Source organism: Onychomys torridus, chromosome 3 (genome assembly GCF_903995425.1).
Source record: "Onychomys torridus chromosome 3, mOncTor1.1, whole genome shotgun sequence".
Classification (NCBI taxonomy): domain Eukaryota; kingdom Metazoa; phylum Chordata; class Mammalia; order Rodentia; family Cricetidae; genus Onychomys; species Onychomys torridus.
The window spans coordinates 79,196,106-79,214,916 of NC_050445.1; the positions used below are offsets into that span (position 1 = coordinate 79,196,106).

The 18,811-nt window shown below is 40.7% G+C and overlaps 1 protein-coding gene across 7 annotated transcripts in view; it reads left to right on the forward strand.

Moving 5' to 3' along the window:
• Positions 1 to 18,811, forward strand: part of Magi2 (membrane associated guanylate kinase, WW and PDZ domain containing 2) — a 1,436,700-nt gene that overhangs the window by 1,278,652 nt on the left and 139,237 nt on the right. For 5 of the 7 annotated variants that reach the window (XM_036180392.1, XM_036180388.1, XM_036180386.1 and 2 more), the window contains 3 exons: positions 193 to 234; positions 7,486 to 7,577; positions 18,311 to 18,503. In XM_036180392.1, the coding sequence (XP_036036285.1) occupies positions 193 to 234; positions 7,486 to 7,577; positions 18,311 to 18,503 (327 nt within the window). The remainder of the gene's footprint in view (positions 1 to 192; positions 235 to 7,485; positions 7,578 to 18,310; positions 18,504 to 18,811) is intronic. The other 2 variants (XM_036180389.1, XM_036180387.1) reach the window with 1 other exon arrangement.

The window sequence follows — 18,811 nt, forward strand, 5'->3', positions numbered from 1 at the left end:
ATACATACTGACATATAGACAGGTAAATCTATCCACCAACTTTAAAGGATTTTAGAAACAAGTGAAAAAATAAATACACATGAGCATAGGATTTGGGTTGGGGGAGTTATAGTATCAACAAAAAGAAAGTAAAGATGAATTTCAAAATGCCATCAATGAATTTCAACTTTAATTCCCCATTTTCCCATCCAGAACAAGTGCCACCCAGGACCAGTTTTCGAATGGATTCCTCTGGCAAGTATTCAGAATTCACAGTTCTGTGAATGCACGTCTTTCACTTTGTGTAACCAGTCATTTTCTTGAGTGGTATCAACTTTTCACTATGTGATATTCACTGTGATAAATAAATCACCTACATCACATGTGTTCAAAACACAGGGTGTGTTCAAAACACAGGGCAAGCCTCATCCTGGTGGGTGGGAATGATTGTAAACAAAGACAAATATTAATGAATTCCTTCATAAAAAAAAGTTACTAAAAGACTACACTTAGAACCAAATGTCAAAGAAGACCATCAAACTAGATAGATCTGTGCTATCCTGTACAGCAGCCACTAGGTAGGATAATGCAATTTTAGATGTATTATCAAATGTGTGTGAAATTCATACTGGATCTCAAAGACTTAGTATAAAAATAAGCCTTGTTTTACATTAAGATGGTGTCTTAGCTTGGGTTTCTATTGCTGCAATAAAACACCATGACCAAAAACACAAGTTGTGGGCGGGGGAAGGTTTATTCAGCTTATACTTCACTATCACTGTTCATCACTGAAGAAAGTCAGGACAGGAACTGAAGCAGGGCAGGAATCTGGAGGCAGGAGCTGATGCAGAGGCCATGGAGGGGTGCTGCTTTCTGACTTGCTTCTCATGGCTTGCTCAGCATGCTTTCTTATAGAACCCAGGACCAGCCCAGGGAAGGCTCCACCCACCATGGCCCTCCCCCACTGATCATTAACTGAGAACATGCCTTACAGTTGGGTCTCAAGGACACAGGTCCTAAGCAGAGGCCCCCTCCTCTCTGATGACTCCAGCTTGTGTCACATTGACGCAAAACCAGCCAGAACAGATGGTATTTTGATAATTAACTTAAAATATGTTATTAAAATTGATATTATCTGTTAAACTTTTTTTTAAAGTGGCTGCTTGGCAATATTAAATAACTTCTATAATTTACATTTTATTTAAATTGGATCCTGCTAAACCAGAAAAAATCAAAATAAGAAGGTAGAACATCTCAAGAGAGGAAAGCTAAATATTTCTTTTTAAAAAAATCTTATTAAAGAATTTGCTAACATAGATTGAAATCATTTTGAGCTGAATTGAATGCCTATATCAATTTGGTTTTTTAAATAATTCCAATTACAAAATGTTATATTTTGATACTATTTTGAGTTAGGGTACAATATCGTAGCTTCTAGTTTTCAAACTTTAAGAAATATCTTAATAATTTTACTTGGATTTTTACTTATCCCTTCCAAAAAACATTATTATTTGTGATGTAAACTGAAATATATAATATTGTCACTGACATGAATGAGGAAAAGAAGTTAGACTTTCCTTCTCCAGTTGCTAGTGAAATGCTCTTAACAGCTGGTTAGCCTACTAGATTGGAACCCCAGACACTCAAGGCATTGCAGGAAGGAGTGTTTCTTAGTAATAGCTCCCTTCCAGCTCTGTGGGCTTCAGCACACATCTCTAGTGTGTTTCCATGATGACAACTAGTTATCCATCCTAGTGTGCTCTAACATCCCTTGGGAAATCAATCATGCCCTAATTTTCTATATCATTCTTTGAATGTGTATAAAACATGGAAGATACTGCTTATCACCCAAATAATGCCTAAAGTAATTGTTTAGCTTGGTCTGAAATATTCAGAGTGTAGCTGTTCTATCATCTGACTCAAAGCTGACTATAAAATCCTTGTAATGTTTAAGAATATCTTATGCCCAGGGAGAAAATTAGGCCTAGTAATTATGGGTAAAAAATGAAATCAGGTTTTAATGTGGAAATCTAAAGCTCATTTAAAGTAGATTCAGGAAATATAATTCTTGAAAAATCTCAATGTCTAAATGTATTTTATTCAAAAATAAAAGACGAGGAGAAGGGTTGCCCAATAGCTTAGATTAGCTTATATATGCACAAAGTAATACTTTACATTCAAAATGCAAAAGATAAGAATTATAGTTTGAATACCTTATTCTAATGTGTGACTCATTTTCAAGAAAAAAACCAATCCAAATATTTTGTTAAGTATACATATAAATTATCAAAAAATCATAAAAATCATGATTATATTCAATAAACAGCTCTCATGTGTTTATGAAAATATCAAAGGCAGGACAGCCAGACAAAATGAGCCCAACTGTAGAGTACCACAGAAACCACTTACAAAGAAAACCTTTTTTTTAGGATGTTGTAGTGGGTACCTGTTAATAATCTGTGGATTATCTGCAATAGGATTTTTTTAAGAATCTGGGACCATAAAGGTCAAATCAGCAGTATCAGAGAGGTACAGAAGTCAATCAAATGAACAATAAGAAAAAGTCTATTTAGTTTGTTATTAAAGTGTTATAAGGACCTTAAAGGATTCAGTAATCAAGCCAGGCTTAGTGTCACATGGCTTTAATCTCAGCATCTGGAAAGCAGAGGCAGGCAGATCTCAGTTAGTTCAAGGCCAGCCTGGTCTACATAGTGAGTTCTAGGGCAGCCAGGACCATGTAGAAAGACCCTGTCGAGAGAGAGAGAGAGGGGGGGGGGGGGGGAGAGAGAGACAGAGACAGAGAAAGAGGGAGAGAGAGAGACAGAGAGAGAGGGAGAGACAGAGAGAGAGGGAGAGACAGAGACAGACACACAGAGAGAGAGAGAGGGAGACAGAGACAGAGAGAGAGACAGAGAGGGAGAGAGAGAGAGAGAGAGGGGGGGAGAGAGAGAGAGGGAGAGAGAGACAGAGAGAGGGAGAGAGAGACAGAGAGACAGAGACAGAGAGAGGGAGAGAGGGAGAGACAGAGAGAGAGGGAGAGAGAGAGAGAGAGATACAGAGACAGAGACAGAGAGAGGGAGAGACAGAGAGAGAGAGAGAGAGAGAGGGAGAGACAGAGAGAGAGAGGGAGAGACAGAGAGAGAGGGAGAGACAGAGAGAGAGAAGACAAGGGAGAGGGAGAGGAGGAGGAAAAAAGAGGGGAAGGAATTCAGTAATCAGAGAGCAGAAACCAGCCTGGCCAAGAATAAAAACGTCAGAGGTGGAGCCAAGCCTGGATCTCTGTGAAAGACTAGATATCACAGGGAGAAGGCAACACTTAGGGTTCAAGAAATCTGAGTTGTTTGCAGGCTATTGGAGAAAACCAGAGAAAAAACAGCTTCTATGATGGCCACAGCATGCTTGGCTACTGTCAGATCACCAAAGGAATAAATGGAGAAGGTTAGGAAGAGAGATTCTTTCAGAGCCAAATGTAACAGGTAGTTATCTAGTAATGTTTGATTCCAGTGATCAAAACCAATTAATTCTTCTTTAACTCACTAAGTATCTAGAGTGCTTGAAAATCCAGAACCCATGGGTATTTTTAATGACCTTCAATTCCTCATTCTTTCCTCAGTCTCCCCTAGATCTCTTTATAAGAGAAAGCAACACTCTTTTCAATAAGAAAAATAGATAAACAATGGCTCTGTGCCAAATGTGATAAGCCATACTACTTCTGTTTTAATTAACACATGAAAGGGATTCAACTACCAAAATTTAGTTGACATTTATAACAGCAACCCATGTGCCAAATGATCTATTAAAAATGCTGTTCTTTGCAGTTTTGAAGACTGAATCCATTCATAAAATTGATCAGTTGTGTTTAGTCATCCAGCCTTCTCCCTAAATGTTGTGCTCAAACCATGCTTTGCACATGCTCTTATAGCATGTAAAGTTTTCTGGGATCTTAATGCAGAAAGGAATCAGATTTAAAATTCTGTTGTCCTTTATTGTGAGGGAAGTTGTCCTGCTACCAACCATTTACTACTCTTTGTCTCGTGAGACAGGGTCTCACTGTGTAGTTCAGTCTTGTGGCTTGAACTCACATTGATCCACCTGAGTCTGCCTCCCAGGAGCCAGGATTACAGTTTGAACCACCGCACTGGGCTTCCCTTACTATGTTTTGAATGTAAGCTTCTATAGTACTGGTGTGAGCCTAGGATAAATTAGGGCTTGTTCATTCCCTCAAAGGTCATAGAGGAGCCCATCAGAGAAGAGTGTCATGAAATGCTTTGTTTCTTAATGCCTGTGTCTAGTGGGGCTCGGCTTCTAAGGCAGACACAGCATTGGCCATAGCTAATCATCAGAGGCAACATCTTCAGAGCTCCCCACAGTCCTTCTAAAAGGGACAAGAGAAAAGAACAAAAGAAAACAAACAAGGGAGCAGAAAAGAAAAGGCTGCCAGGGGCATGGCTGAGTGACACCTAAGTGACTCAGGCCAGATTAGGTACCGCCAGGACCCTTTATCCAATAAGCTCCCAAGTGTACAGTTTATTTCTAGACAAGCTGGAGGGTGGGGATGATTAACTGCAGTGCTAAAGGAGGAAGTGTTTGCCTGAGATTACTTACATTAATAAGGAGGAAGATAAAACATGATACAGTAATTGAGCCTGCCATCAGGTCAGGAAAGCAGCCAAGGTGAGGTCTTAAAAACACCAGCTCTTTCCTAACAAAGCAAAGAGGAAAAAGAACAATGCATCTTATCTTTGTGCATATAATTTTAATCATTTTGTAAGGCCAGACTCAGGAGGAAAATGGAAACAAAAGAAAAATTATCTTTCTAAAAGCTCTTATTAAAAAAAATATCATGTAAGACAATCTATCATTTAAACTATTTTTCCAGCTAATGGTGTCTCTAAAGTTTTTAGGCCCTGTAGCCTCTATGTTCAAATTAACAGAGAAATGTATAAGTCACGTCTGGACACTTCTCTGGTGACTCTCCTGTCTCTCTGTTACTTGGGTGCCCTGTTGTAAGAATGGAAGGGTAAAAGTGGCACAGTGGCCCCTACCCAGATCAGAGCAACAGTCAGAGCTCACAGGGATGAGAGATAGCTCAGCATCTCAGAGTACTTGCTCTCCAGGGGACCTGAGTTTTGTTCCCAACAGGTGGCTCCCAGTATCTGGAACTCTAGCTCTTGGGGATACAATGCCATGTTTGGGTCTCTGCAGGCAGTAGTGTATAAAAACACACACATTTTTTTTTAAGTCACAGGCTTATAATTGTCAGGAAAAAGGACATCAGAAAGTACTACCTTGTTCACATCTCTGTTTCTCAGAATTAAATAAATTGACAGATAAAATCTAGGAATTTTATTTCCATTTAAAAAAATTGATTCATTTGCTAATGAAAAGCCTTTATGGCAAACAACAGCAACTCTCTAACATAAACCGAACTCTGTGTACCTTGACACATCTCAGAACTCCATTGCTGGAATCATCATAGTTTTGGTCTTTTCTTGTAGGGAAATTTTCTTAACAAATAAGATGTAGCATACATTAAGCCCTTTTGGAGTCCCTCTGGCAGCATGCACAGGTACCAAAATCACTGAAGGAGTGATTTTCCACTTATGGGTACACATCAGTCTTGCTAGAAGGTGTTAGGGAATTAGGTCAAAGGGTCTGTCTCTTTAAATACAAAAATGCTGTCACTTTGGGTTTTGTTGTTTTTGTTTTTTTTTCATTTCTTCTATTTCTAGAGAGGATATTAGGATGAATAGCATCCTAACCAGCTTGCAGAGGTTGGGCTGTGATGGACTCTTAGCTCGTATTTCCCATACCCCCTTGCATTTCTCTGTCCCTGGGGAAAATACTGCTATGGTTTTAGAGGAATGTCCCACCTGCCTCCAGATGCACAAAGGCTACTGAGTTTAAAGACAATTTGTCTCATATAGTGCTGAACAAAGTGTTCATCATTTCCTCACCACCAAATTCTAACTAATAATCGAATGTTTCTAAGTTTTCCCATCTTTACAACATGAACGATTATAAAGTTCAGACAGGATAATGGAAGCCTGATGGTTAATCCTCTTTGACGGCCTGTACTAGTGAACAGGAAAGACCTTGGTTGTGTGTATGTTTGATCATAACAGATACAGATGCTTGTAAGTCTTATACGGCATACACATGTGTAGTGTCTATGAGCCAGGGCAGCTCCCTTACGAAAGTACCAGGTAACTATCATTTGCCCATATATCAAAAGCAGATGTCTTGCCTTTCATTTTTCACTGAAAACAGATCAGATGGATGAATACAAAGCCTAGCTAGAATGGCTGTATTCAGTGGCCTCTGTATAGTCCCTTACCAATGAGGCTGGGAAAAATATGTAGGCTATCACTCCGTGAGCCCTGTTTACTGTAACTAATATTCTATATCTAAGTGGCTTAGTGTTTTTAAGATTTTGATTTTTGTCCCATGAGGATTATCCCATGAAATCTCATCCTAATTTCCAAAACTGTCCTGTTTAAGCAAGGAGAATTTTATCAAAGGCCTGCTCCTAATACTACCTTTAAACCACTAAAGCCCAGAAATGGCTAAATATTTCTTAAGTCCAAAATAGCTTAATAAATATTCCTCCAGACTGATGATCATCCTGACATGCTAACAGGGTCATGAAAACCCACAATCTCTCATGATTGACATGTTTCCCCTAAAAAGGGCACAAAAGGAGACATGTGATATTCTCCTTGGAGAGTCTAAATACTTCCCATGGTTTTACTTTATCCTAGAAATAAAATAAATGCCATTCAGGAGAGTTTTCCATCTCTCTTAAAGGTCCATTTTTGTTCTTGTGGTCCAACCTTAGATGGATATCCCTTCTCTAATTTACTTTCAAGATACCAATTAATTAATTAATTCTTCTTGGACCTGGATAGAGTTCTGCCTGTACCTTATGGAAAGACTAAAGGAGCATACCCAAAAAGACATAATTATAACATACACACACACACACACACACACACACACACACACCACCACCACCACCACCACCACCACCACCACCACCAGCCGCCGCCACCAACACTGGATACATCAAATTATAAACAGACGGTAGCAGCCCACTAGGCAGGACTTAAATAGACACTTGCAGGTTCAGCCATCTGCTCTCTCGCTCCTTTCTGAGAAAATCAGAGCAAACATCCTCAAAGTCACAGACAAGCTTCTTAAAGGTAATCCAAAAGCTCTCAGGAAAATTAAAAATAATAGAACCATCAACTTCCTTCACTCAGAAACTCATGTGTTCTCTCTGCCTGTGGATGATGCTCTAGGTGTTCACTGCCACTCTGGGGACTACACACATCTAGGGTGTGCACTTCTTTGCCACCGTGTATTCTCTATCCTCTGTGCTTTTCATTGACTAACAGCACTCTCATCAATCACAGCCACAAATTAATTTGTCATTGGTGTGTTCTGTTCCTTGGGAGGTGGGGAAGAGGCAGTATTCATTATTCAATGGGATTTCCTTTATGCCAGGTCCAGATTATAAGGAACTGGATGTCCACCTTCGAAGGATGGAGTCTGGATTTGGCTTCAGAATCCTCGGGGGAGATGAACCTGGACAGCCTGTAAGTTGAATCTACATTATTTCCACACATGACTGTTTTGTGTATAAATAGCACAGAGAGTATCATTCAGTTTGGTATCAAAAAGGAAATATATAGAACACATGGCAGACTGCAGTCTGTGTTCTCTCTTCTAGTTCTCTTAACACTACCTCACAAAATACAAGAATCTCCACAGTCCTTATCTCCCTAGCAATCTCACTGGGAGTGACAGTGCTGTCTCTAAGAATGGACTGATGCTTTTTGAGTAGTTCAATTATTCAGTGGTTCTGGAACATGGGATTCTTTAAGAGGCAGTCATAAAATATGACAGAACAGGCGGCTAGAAACCACAGAATCATATATGCTTGCAACAAAAACAATGAGGAGTAAAAACCACAGGGGTGAATTGAAGTAAAATTAAATTCTCTGCTAAAAAATCTGAGCCAAACTGAATTAAGGCATTATGAAAAGCATATTTTCATGAAGTCAGCAGCAGTTGAAAGAATTTGATAATGGTTCTGTAGTAATTTTTATATTAATATATACACATGGCCATATGGGTATACATATTCAGAATGAAAACATAAACTAGCAATACTCATTGAGATACAGAAAACATAGTGAACTTAGATTTGTGAGCTCATATTAAAAAACCCTTTCTGAAACACTCATGGTAGAGATGTATCTTAAATGGTGCTCAAGGAAGCAAAGGCAAGTATGAGTCCATCCCATCCTAGCTCAGATGAGACACCAAACTATAAGCCTCAGTTTGCTCATCTGGAAGATGGGGGCAGCCAGAATTACCATCCCACAGAATAGCTTTAAGGAGTAAAGAAGATGTAAGTTAAAACTCTTGGTGCATGGACTGTAACAAGTTCTAAATAAATGCCTATGATCATCAGCCTTTTCTACCATTATATTAGTAGATATTAGTAGATTGTTTCCCAACAGAAACATAAAATTGATCAGCAGAAATTTCCAAAAAGGAGAAAACACCAGTCTAACACAAGAAAGGAACCTATAATAATTAAAACCGTCCCCAAGTAGATGGCCTTTGTATAGAGTGAGCTCCTTCTCTCTGGACATTCAAGCTGAGAGTCTGACCAGAATCCTACAGGCATCTCCTCTGCCCCATAAGAGGAGCTCCACTATGTAATAGGAGGTGTCTTACTGCAGAAAACTACAGGGGAAGGCTCCCTAATTCCTGGGTAGCAATCACCCAGCATGCCCTAAGCCTCCAGCTGCCAAGGAAGATGAAAAGACACACTGGCCAAAGATTGGTCCCATTTTTCTCTTAGTTTTTCAGAAGGGGAAGAGGAGCCAAGAAAATGCCAGCCCCAAGGAACTTCAGACTTCCTGGAGGGACTTAGTTAAGGATAGCACATTCATTTGCTCCCCTTCACAGCAGCATTCCCCCTACTTGTCACCTGGTTCTGAGGTCCTCAGTCACCTGACCAGTCCTCCAGCCTCATTCCCAATAGATCATTTCATATGCAAATGACTGTGATGTCATAGCGCCTTTTTACCTATGTAAATGTTGACTGCACTGATTATACCTCTAGGTTCCTGGCCTCTACAGGATGGTTGTCTGACTTGGCTTCCCTCAGAATTGCTCAGAACATGCTTGTGGGTTCACACATTCAGTTTGGTCAGGAAGAATTTCTGTTCATACTAAAGGATTTCATCTTCTCCTTATATTTCTTATTCCATAAATGAAAGCTATGCCATTAACCAGAGTTACCCAAAACTGAGCTTAAAGTCATCATCTACCCAAATCCACCCAGGATTCCAAACATCAACTGAAATGAGTTTGCTAAACTGCAAAGAGAAGAGTGTCTCCAAACTGCAATGTAGACACTACTGTGGATATGGATGCCCCTAATGTAACAGTTTCACAGTATATATTTTGAATTTTGTTTAAGTTCAGTGAAAGACTGTGTATATACACAGGGCACATGAAGTAGGTTGATTACTTGTCAGTAGTAATAGAAGCTGAAGACTCACTCTATGCTAGTCTCTGGCTCAGGAAAGCCTTCCAAGATAGCTGGAGTCTCAATTGCCCATGCCTCACAGCTGTGGAACAACCCCCCAAAGCAGCCCACTGTGTGTTTTATACTCTGAAATAACCAGGACTCTCCAGGCTAAAGCACATTCTGTTTACAGAGATAAGGGAACATAGCCCAGGATATCCTAGCCAGCCCTCCTTATCTAAGGGTGTTTTATTCTCAGAACATTCAAATTTTTCTTAAGAACTACAAACGAGAAAGTGGGACAGCTGTGTCAGTCTGAAGCCACTGAAGAACTGCCCTGTACACCCACAGCCTTCCTCAGCTTTGGTAATTCACTAAACAGAGAGAACTCGAAAATGTGTTATAATATTATTATAGTGAAAGAATAAGCATGAGAACCATGCAAAAGAGATATGCCTACAACCACATGAGGAAAACTCAAATGCAAAGTCGCCTGCATTCCACAGCCATTTGCCAATCAGGATGTTAAGCCAAACTGTGGTGACCAGCGTTTTTAACTATGGTTTCATACATGGACACAAGTAATTGCATCATCAATTTCATGGTCAAATTCCATCTCTAGTGTTCTCTTTTTGCCAGAAGCCAGACTGATATCACAGACCTCAAAGGCCCAGCCCTGTAGTTATCAGCTTCCTAAGACCATGGGTGTGGCTGGCCAGCGCTGAGTCATCTCATTATAAACCATGTCAGCTGTGGTCCAAGGAGTTCACCATGGACAATACAGACATTCCATTTGGAAAGTTTGGCAGTTACCTCTCATGAACCGGGGACTTGGCTTGGACCAAGGTAAAATTGTTTAGAACAAAACCATAGTCTTAAAAGATACGAAATAAAAGAACTCATAATAAAATACCAGTATATGTTAATTCATAACTTTCTCTGCAGTAGTGAGCACTGAGACACTGCAGAGTATGTAACAACAAACCCAGACAGAACCTGCCATGCTCAGGCTGACATGCCAACTTCAAGAGTTCTTTCCAGATAAATGTGTTCTCTGTTCCAGAATACACTGACTGGAATGGTTTTGCTCATCATACCAAAACATGAGCTTACTCTTTTTTTATTTTTTTACAGTCACCATGGAAACTGTGAAAGATTATCACAGCTGACTGTATTGCAGGACATTGGGGAAAGTTTTTAAACAGTATTAATCACACCTTGGATAAGCCTTGTTGGCTATGGTACCACCACTACATAAAGCTCCATGAGCTTCTTGAAGACAGGGACTACAATTTGATGGGGATTTTATCTCCCAACTTAATACAGAATCTGATACAACATGTATGTGTTAAGTGGGGCTGAACAGAGTACTTATCCCAATGCAAAACTGGATGCTTCAGAGTGAGTATTGATTTCATTTCGAGGTCTCTAGAAAATGGGAGTGAGCCAGTCCCAGAAGCACAGATGTAGTTCCAGCAGCCCTGTGGCATGCTCTTGCTGCCTTGGAATATTTATACTGTTGGGAACTAATTCATGTGTGTGTGTGTGTGTGTGTGTGTGTGTGTGTGTGTGTGTGTGTGTGTGTGTGTGTGTGATTTCCATTTTCTCTTGAAAAACTAATCTAATGACATTTCCATTATGACAACTGGCTGGAGCCAATTAAGACCAAGCATGACCATAGTTCCTAAAATTCCCTTGATGCCTCTGTTACTCATTTACCCAACTACTTTTGAGACTGTCATCCAAGACAGTTGAACTGAAAGAAACTAGGAAGGTGAATACCTTAGAGCAAAGGAGCCTCCAGCCTGGGCAAAATCATGGTTCATATAGGCCCTAAGCAATGACAATATTGCTATTTTAATACAACAGAGCCTATAGGTCCTTTCTCCTATGTATAAATACATACATGTTAAGCTATAAAGTGAATATAAAGCAAAACAACAATGTTCCAATCCATATCATGGTATGGGTTTTGGTATCTGCTGGACCCCTAGGCTCATAATTGTCTGTTTGGGAGATACACCAACACCCCAGTTAGTAAACATCACCCGCAGATATCCTCTTCTCCAGAGGTAGAGGGGCTTTGCCCAAGTCATGGGATGTGTGTAGACTTGGCTAGCTCAAGACGGGAGATGCCCTTCTAGAACTGTGGCTCGCCACCTGTGGTGGTCAAATAGCAGATATCCTGCATATCATATATTTATATTATGATTATAATAGTAGCAAAATTATAGTTATGAAGTAGCAACAAAATAATGTTATGGTTGGGGTCACTACAACATGAGGAACTGTATTAAAGGGTCACAACATTGAAGAAGTTGAGAACTACTGCTCTAGTCTTAATCCAACACAAAAACAATGAAACTGGCTAGCAGAACGGAACACACATTGAACTAAAGCACGATCCAGCGGGCATGTGCACAGCCCCCACATGGCTCAGGACATCACCTCTGCCTGCTTTGTACACAGGCTCCTGATCTCAGACCTTCTGAACACAGTCCTTTCATTCCTAAATCCTTCCTCCCTTCAACACAGCAGCTAGGCATCAAGTATTTATGATAAGCCTCAGATTACATGGATTTCTGGTCATCTTTATTCTTACTGAGATTTATTCCTCTTTATTCCTCATTTAAATGACTTAAAACAGACTCCTGCTGCAGTTTTCAACTTTTGGCCCTTCAGCAATAATGTAGAAATTTAACTCATCCTAATACAGGAAATGCTAAAAAGGGAGCCTTCAAAACCAGAATGCTGCATCTCAGAGAATGACTGTGTCAATATCAGGGAGTTTACTTTAAGAAAAATCTCCCATCTGCACGTCCTTCCTGCTTTTCCATATGCTGAGCTCAGAGATAACATACAAACCCAGCCCTGCCTCATTTAATTGCTGGTGTGCTACAGAGGTAAGTAAGGTGATGTGTTCATCATCCACAGATCTCACAGATCATATCAGACAGGTTTCTGTCTCCATACACATGAAGTGGTATTGACACCCTGGGGTTCACATTGAACATGACAACTAGGCTTCCACAAACAATGAACAGTGGGGCTCCTGTTCAAGCCAAATGTCCAGGAATTTTTTTCTTTAAAAAAAAAAAAGAAGAGAGAGAGAGATGCTTTTCACAGTTAAGTAACAATAGAAATAGAGAGAGATGAAAAATTGCCAGAAAGGAACAAAAATGAGATTTCCTGCTGTGAACTGAAAAGCAATGAAAAGGCATCAAGATGGAAAGATCTAGAAACTATAACAGGGGAGACAAACCTTCCAAAATAAAGGCAGACATTGGACAGACCTGTTTCTCGGACTGACGGCTGATGTAAACTTCTGGAGCTGTTTTGGAAGGATCTGAAGTGTCTGCCACTGTGGCAACTTGCAGGACTTGGTCGCTGAACAGATCTACTGGGTTGTGCTGACTTTGGGCAGGCAGTGCAGAAAGGGTGGGGATGATGTGAGGCTGCAGAGGTTGTTTGTGATTTGGATTTGGTCTTGCTTTACTTTGAGCAGTATCTTTTCCCCTAGCTTCCTGGTATATCAGCGGCTTGAATTGAATTGCTATTTCACAGGGCATACTGTTTTGTTCTGTGCCTTTAAAGCTTGAGATACAGTAGGATTATGAAGTTGATTTGTTCCTTTGAGGCGTATTTATTTAGAATTTAATATGTGAGTACTATATTTATACCATTTCCCTCCTCTCCTTTCCTCCAGCTCCTCCCAAGCCACACCTGCACCCCCTCTCAAGTTTATGGCATCTTTTCTATTATTATTGTTACATAAATACATTCATAAATACAACCTGCTGAGTCCACTTAGTGTGGCTCATACCTATAGGATTTTAGGGCTGGACACTTGGTATTAGAAAAGAAAGCATAATTGAAAAGACTCAGGGTATGGACTTTCATGCAGACACGTTTTCTATCAGTTTTCCCACTAATTTTTTCCTTCTGGGCCAGAACAATAGAGATGTGTCAGAATGTTCCTTTAAGAGCATGGAGAAGAGAAATCTGAAGAGTGAGTCTGAGGCTGAAGAGTCAATTGAGGTCACGGGGATAATGACCAGGGCAAGGAGACATTGACTGGGCTGGCTTGCCGGCAAGCATGGCCAGTGGTCAACAAGATCAGAAGGAAGATTCGACTTGATACATAAGGGAATCTAGACTAACAAGTTTCAGTATGCCTGGAGAGTGACCAGTGCGATGGGCCAGGGATAACTTGGGATATGACCAGTAAGACCATAGTTCCTGTGGCCATTGAACTAAATAGAAATGCTCAGTCTAGCTCAGGTACTTAGCAAACATTCAAAATCTCACACTCTGGTGAGGTGTGTTGGCCACACCTTTACATCAGAAGGCAGAGCCAGGCATATCCTGTGAGTTCAGAGCCAGTTTGATCTACACCAGCCACAGCTACATACTGAGACCATACCCCAAAATGTATACCCTATCTCTGGCCTGTAAAATTCCAAGGGTGGTTGATCTAGAAGAGTTTGAAAGCTCACAGCTCATACCTACATACCCTAAAGTTGGTGAACAACTGTCTGAAAGAGTTGGGTATCCTGAGACATGGTCTCATGAGCTTACACCAGTCTGTAACATGTGCATTGGGAAGCCAACAAAAGTTACAGTACAAAAGACAGTCATAAATTATCAAGTCCCTGCAGTTAACATAGCAAATGAGAAATAATAGAATGTATCGAGTATACAAATCACATCTGAAGCCTTTTAGAAGTAGGGTTTTCCTGAATAGAAAGACATAAAGCTATCTCTGTATCACCAATGAAATTCAATACTCAAAGGTATAAAACCGCCAAAGGCTGAGAAGGAAGAGTAACAAGAGAGTTGGAAGAATGGTCTGAGTGGTCAGCCACTATCAGCAAAGGCAGCTGTTCCTGATGGATGGAGCAAAGATGCTTTAACTGGTGGATGAACACCTCCGATGCCTCTCCAGCATGCCAGGCACAGGCCAGGTCATAATGCCCACCCAGTGCATAACCACAACTCAGGTCAATAGCTACAGCAACCCTTTTAAAAATAAAGCAGAGGATATATTATACAATATAACTACATATTATTGCATATAGAAATAATTATGTAACACTAATTAATAAGTAATGATATATTTAATTTATTTAAAGTGCTAATTGAATAGTCTATATAAAAATAAATACTCAAGATTTGAAAGAACAAAATAAAGGAAGATTTGAAAGATTGGAGCTTTACAAGTTTTTAAATGTGTTCAGACAGAAATCAAGTCTCACCCCTACTGGCTAGCTTTCACCATTTTGGAAGGTCTACATGTACTACCAAAAGAAAAAAGTAAACACCAGTTTTACTCAGCTGTGAACCACATGAGCTAGAACAATCAGCCTGGTAAGCCATGCCCACTGCTGCATAATGGCACAAATGTCATGAAAGTAACCGACTACCTTCCGATTGTTTGGAAGGCCTGCTCCACAAGTTTAAAACCGCATCCGGCACCATTATTGGAGCCACCAAGAACCCGTAGCTAAACAGGTCCTTGGACACAGGAGAACCTACAGATGTTACTTCACTAAATAGGCATAAGGTTAAACTGATTCCTAATGGCTTATTTTTATACCCACAGATTAGTGCATCTCTCAATTCTCATCAGAAAAAAAAGCATTTTTTTCTTTTTTAGTGGATGGCAAATAACACAGAGCCCCATGATGACTGGTCAAGGGACAAAGAAGATGAGACTGTGGAACACTCGACTCTAAATGAGACCCCTATATAACATCCCTCTTTCCAAGGCTTACAGATCATTACAGGAAAGGTTGTGTGAAGATTGTAAGAGCCAGAGGAAGCAGATGACTAAGGAAATAGTGCTTTCCAAACACAGCAGGGCAGTTGCCCATATGAACTCACAGTGACTATGACAGTGTGCACAAACGCTGTGCAAGCTCAAGCCAGACAAAATCTCAGCCTGGAGGAAGGGAGACAGAAGCAAAGCACCACTCATAGCTTACTGGCGACTGGTAACTGCCAGGAAAAGGAGACTCGGTTTCTCTAAGGGTGCAGCCCCTGAAGGGTTGGCCATGCTCCACAGAAGGGTACAATGGCAGCATCAACCATTCTTGGTGAGTGCAGAAAGAAAAAAGGAACAGAAAGGTTGATAGGGAGGGAAGAGAGGGTGATCTGGGAAGGCTTTCAGGGGAAGAATGAATACCATCAAAATACATGGTATGAAATTCTCAAAGCATTAATAAAAGTGAGGGAAAAGGTGTTCAGTACACTTCACTGTCATTTGACACTTCAAAGTGTCAACTTTTCAATGATGCCTACTCTAAGGAACCCTAATTGCCTTGGCCACATAGGTGACACCCACACATGCCTTCTGTTTTTCCCATTGTACATATCTTCTAACATACTATTTAGGTTGCGTATTTTTTACATTTTTTTACACCCCAGGAATTGTGGCTCCATAAGTTGAGGATTATTATTATTTGCACTGTGGATTTCTGGCCTTCTATAGTATCATCCCTGCACTCCTCAGTGAATATTTGTTGAAATGAATTGGTATTATCACAGCAATATGACAAGAAAGCAATGTTTTACAGGGACTTTCTTTTAATGAGTGACATCAAACTAGCAACAGAAAATGTAGCATCAATAGTATGTGTACATCCTTGCATTTTCCCCACAACAAGAGAGTAACAGGAATTTTCCATTGTGTGACTTATGTTTTCTAGGTTTGTATAAGGCCCTGTTGTAACTGTAGGCTCTCACAGCTGTAAACTTTCATAGGTTAGAAGCAGAATTTTGCCTTAGAGTTGGTAATTAGCTAGCTAAAAAGTTCATAAACTGTTTTCTTTACAACTAGTTACAAACTTTCCTACTTCCTTGTACAGGGAATTATGCAGCTTTCATAGAGCAATGGAGAAACAAACACTTATTTTAACTGGCTTTTGCACAAAGCACCCAGAAAACCTTTGAGGCACTCCATTGTGGGCTGAGCCTTTTGAAGAGCAGACTAGAATATCTTTAGAAGACATTCAAACATTTGGGTTGGCATGACAATAACAGGAAATAGATTTTCAGAAGTATACCCAACTTCTATACTATTGGCAAGTAGGTACAGCGGGTTCAAGGAAAAGAACAGGGGGTGCAAAGCCTTCCCGTGACAGCAAAATTGAGTGGCTCCTCAGGGCAGTGGAAGCAGTTCATCATGGAAGCAATGCTATTGGGGGGTAGGGGTTGTTTGTTTTTGTTTTGTTTCGAGACAGGGTTTCTCTGTGTAGCTTTGCGCCTTTCCTGGAACTCACTTGGTAGCCCAGGCTGGCCTTGAACTCACAGAGATCCGCCTGGCTCTGCCTTCCGACTGCTGGGATTAAAGGCGTGCGCCACCACTGCCCAGCTAGCAATGCTATTTTTTACCCCACCCCCAGGATAGTAGACTGCGGCAATACGGTAGGAAATGGTCATTCCTCTCTGCAATGTGTAAGGATATGAAACCCTTCTAACTTTGATGGTGCCTGTCCCTAAGAGATCTGTACATTCAGATCCAGTCACCATGCTGTCAGACATGAGAACAGGACTGAGTTCAAGAATGTGCATTCTGGGTAACAAACCTGAAGACACGACATGCAAGTCAGGTCAGGTTGGGGCGATTCTACAAGCTAGCTGGCATCTGCAGATCTGAGACTTGAAAGAAATTATTATGCCTGAAAGAAATCAATTATTGAGCAAAAGATTGCTTTATAAGGATTTAAAACCTGGAGTGAGGCCTCTGTAATATTGTCAGGCTGATGAAACCACTGCCTTCAGGAGCCATACAGCTCAGATACTGGCAAAAGAAAAAAGAGACCTGTTGTGCACAACTTGAAGAAATTGTTTTGTAGGTTGAACAGAAAAACTAAAATACTAAGCACCATTACTTCCCTCTGAAGAAGAGAAAAAAAAAAAGGCCTTGCTTATAGTCACTAAATCAAGAGAGCCCACTGGATTCTTGGAAGTCTATATACTGCTTTTCATCATGGTCCTAGTTTGTGGCATTATAATAATGCCTTGAGTTCCAGAATGCACACCTCCTCCCTTCCTGGCACAGTGGTGCTGTATCTACCACCGAAGCATTTGAGCGGACATGGAGCTGGGAATGTTTTTATTTGTGCAGCAGAAGACAGTGTTCTAAAGAAACCCTCAGTGAATGAAACAAGAATTTGGAGAAGGTTCAGCTGAGACTGTTTGAGTACATCAACTAGCCAGAAAACAATATTGTTTTGTTTTCTTTTTGCTTTACCCCTCCAATGTCTCAAAGTAAACAAGCAAGGGGAAAAAAATTGAACCTCTGTCAGAGATTAATGGTGAACCACAAGTGGTTCCTGACATTTTCGTACATACAATGTCATGCAAAAGTTAATTTTTCTCAGTGGCCTCTCCCAGCAAGCCTATGAACTGGCCGTATTATCACCCCATTTTGTAAGAGAAGGAGGTGAGGCTTGCAAAGCTTAAGAAGCCATATTCAAGCCTAGACAGTCAAGAACTGGTGTGACTCAGTCTCCGCAGTATTTCAGTGCAGAGGTCGTGTATGGTAGCCAGCTAACATCAGTGTGTTCTAATTCCCCTTAAGGCTGACAATTATGATGCAGTCAGCAAGTGTCCCCTGTGGGACACTTTATGGAAACCAGCAATAAGTCCAGCATTTACTTTTCTGTGAGCAGTAGACAATGGGAAACAGTACCTGAAAGGACATCCGCCCCGCCTCTCAGCATCTACTTTTCAAGCGCATGCCCCTGTATACATATGTGAACGCTCTCTCCTCATTTCTAGATTTTGATTGGAGCCGTCATTGCCATGGGCTCCGCCGACAGAGACGGCCGTCTACACCCAGGAGATGAGCTTGTCTATGTGGATGGGATCCCAGTGGCTGGCAAGACCCACCGCTATGTCATCGACCTTATGCACCACGCAGCCCGCAACGGGCAGGTGAACCTCACTGTGAGAAGAAAGGTACTATGTGGAGGTACGTCCTGAGGTGGGCAGCAAGAGTTGGGCATGAAGCAGTGGGACACTCCAGGTAGATAATGAGGAAATAGAAGCAAACTTAAAATTAGTTTCTGTATTATGTGGGGAAAGAAACAAGCTAGATGTTCTACAAATAACTATTTTCCAAAATGGAGCTTTTCAACCCCACTAATCCAGCCTTTGAGGCCATTTTTAATGTAGTCATTAAAATTTCCTAGGAAAGCCTGGGGCTGATTCAAAATGTGTATGCTCTGTGCTCTTTGGTACATGCTTGTTATGAGGAAAACATTATAATAATGAAAAATA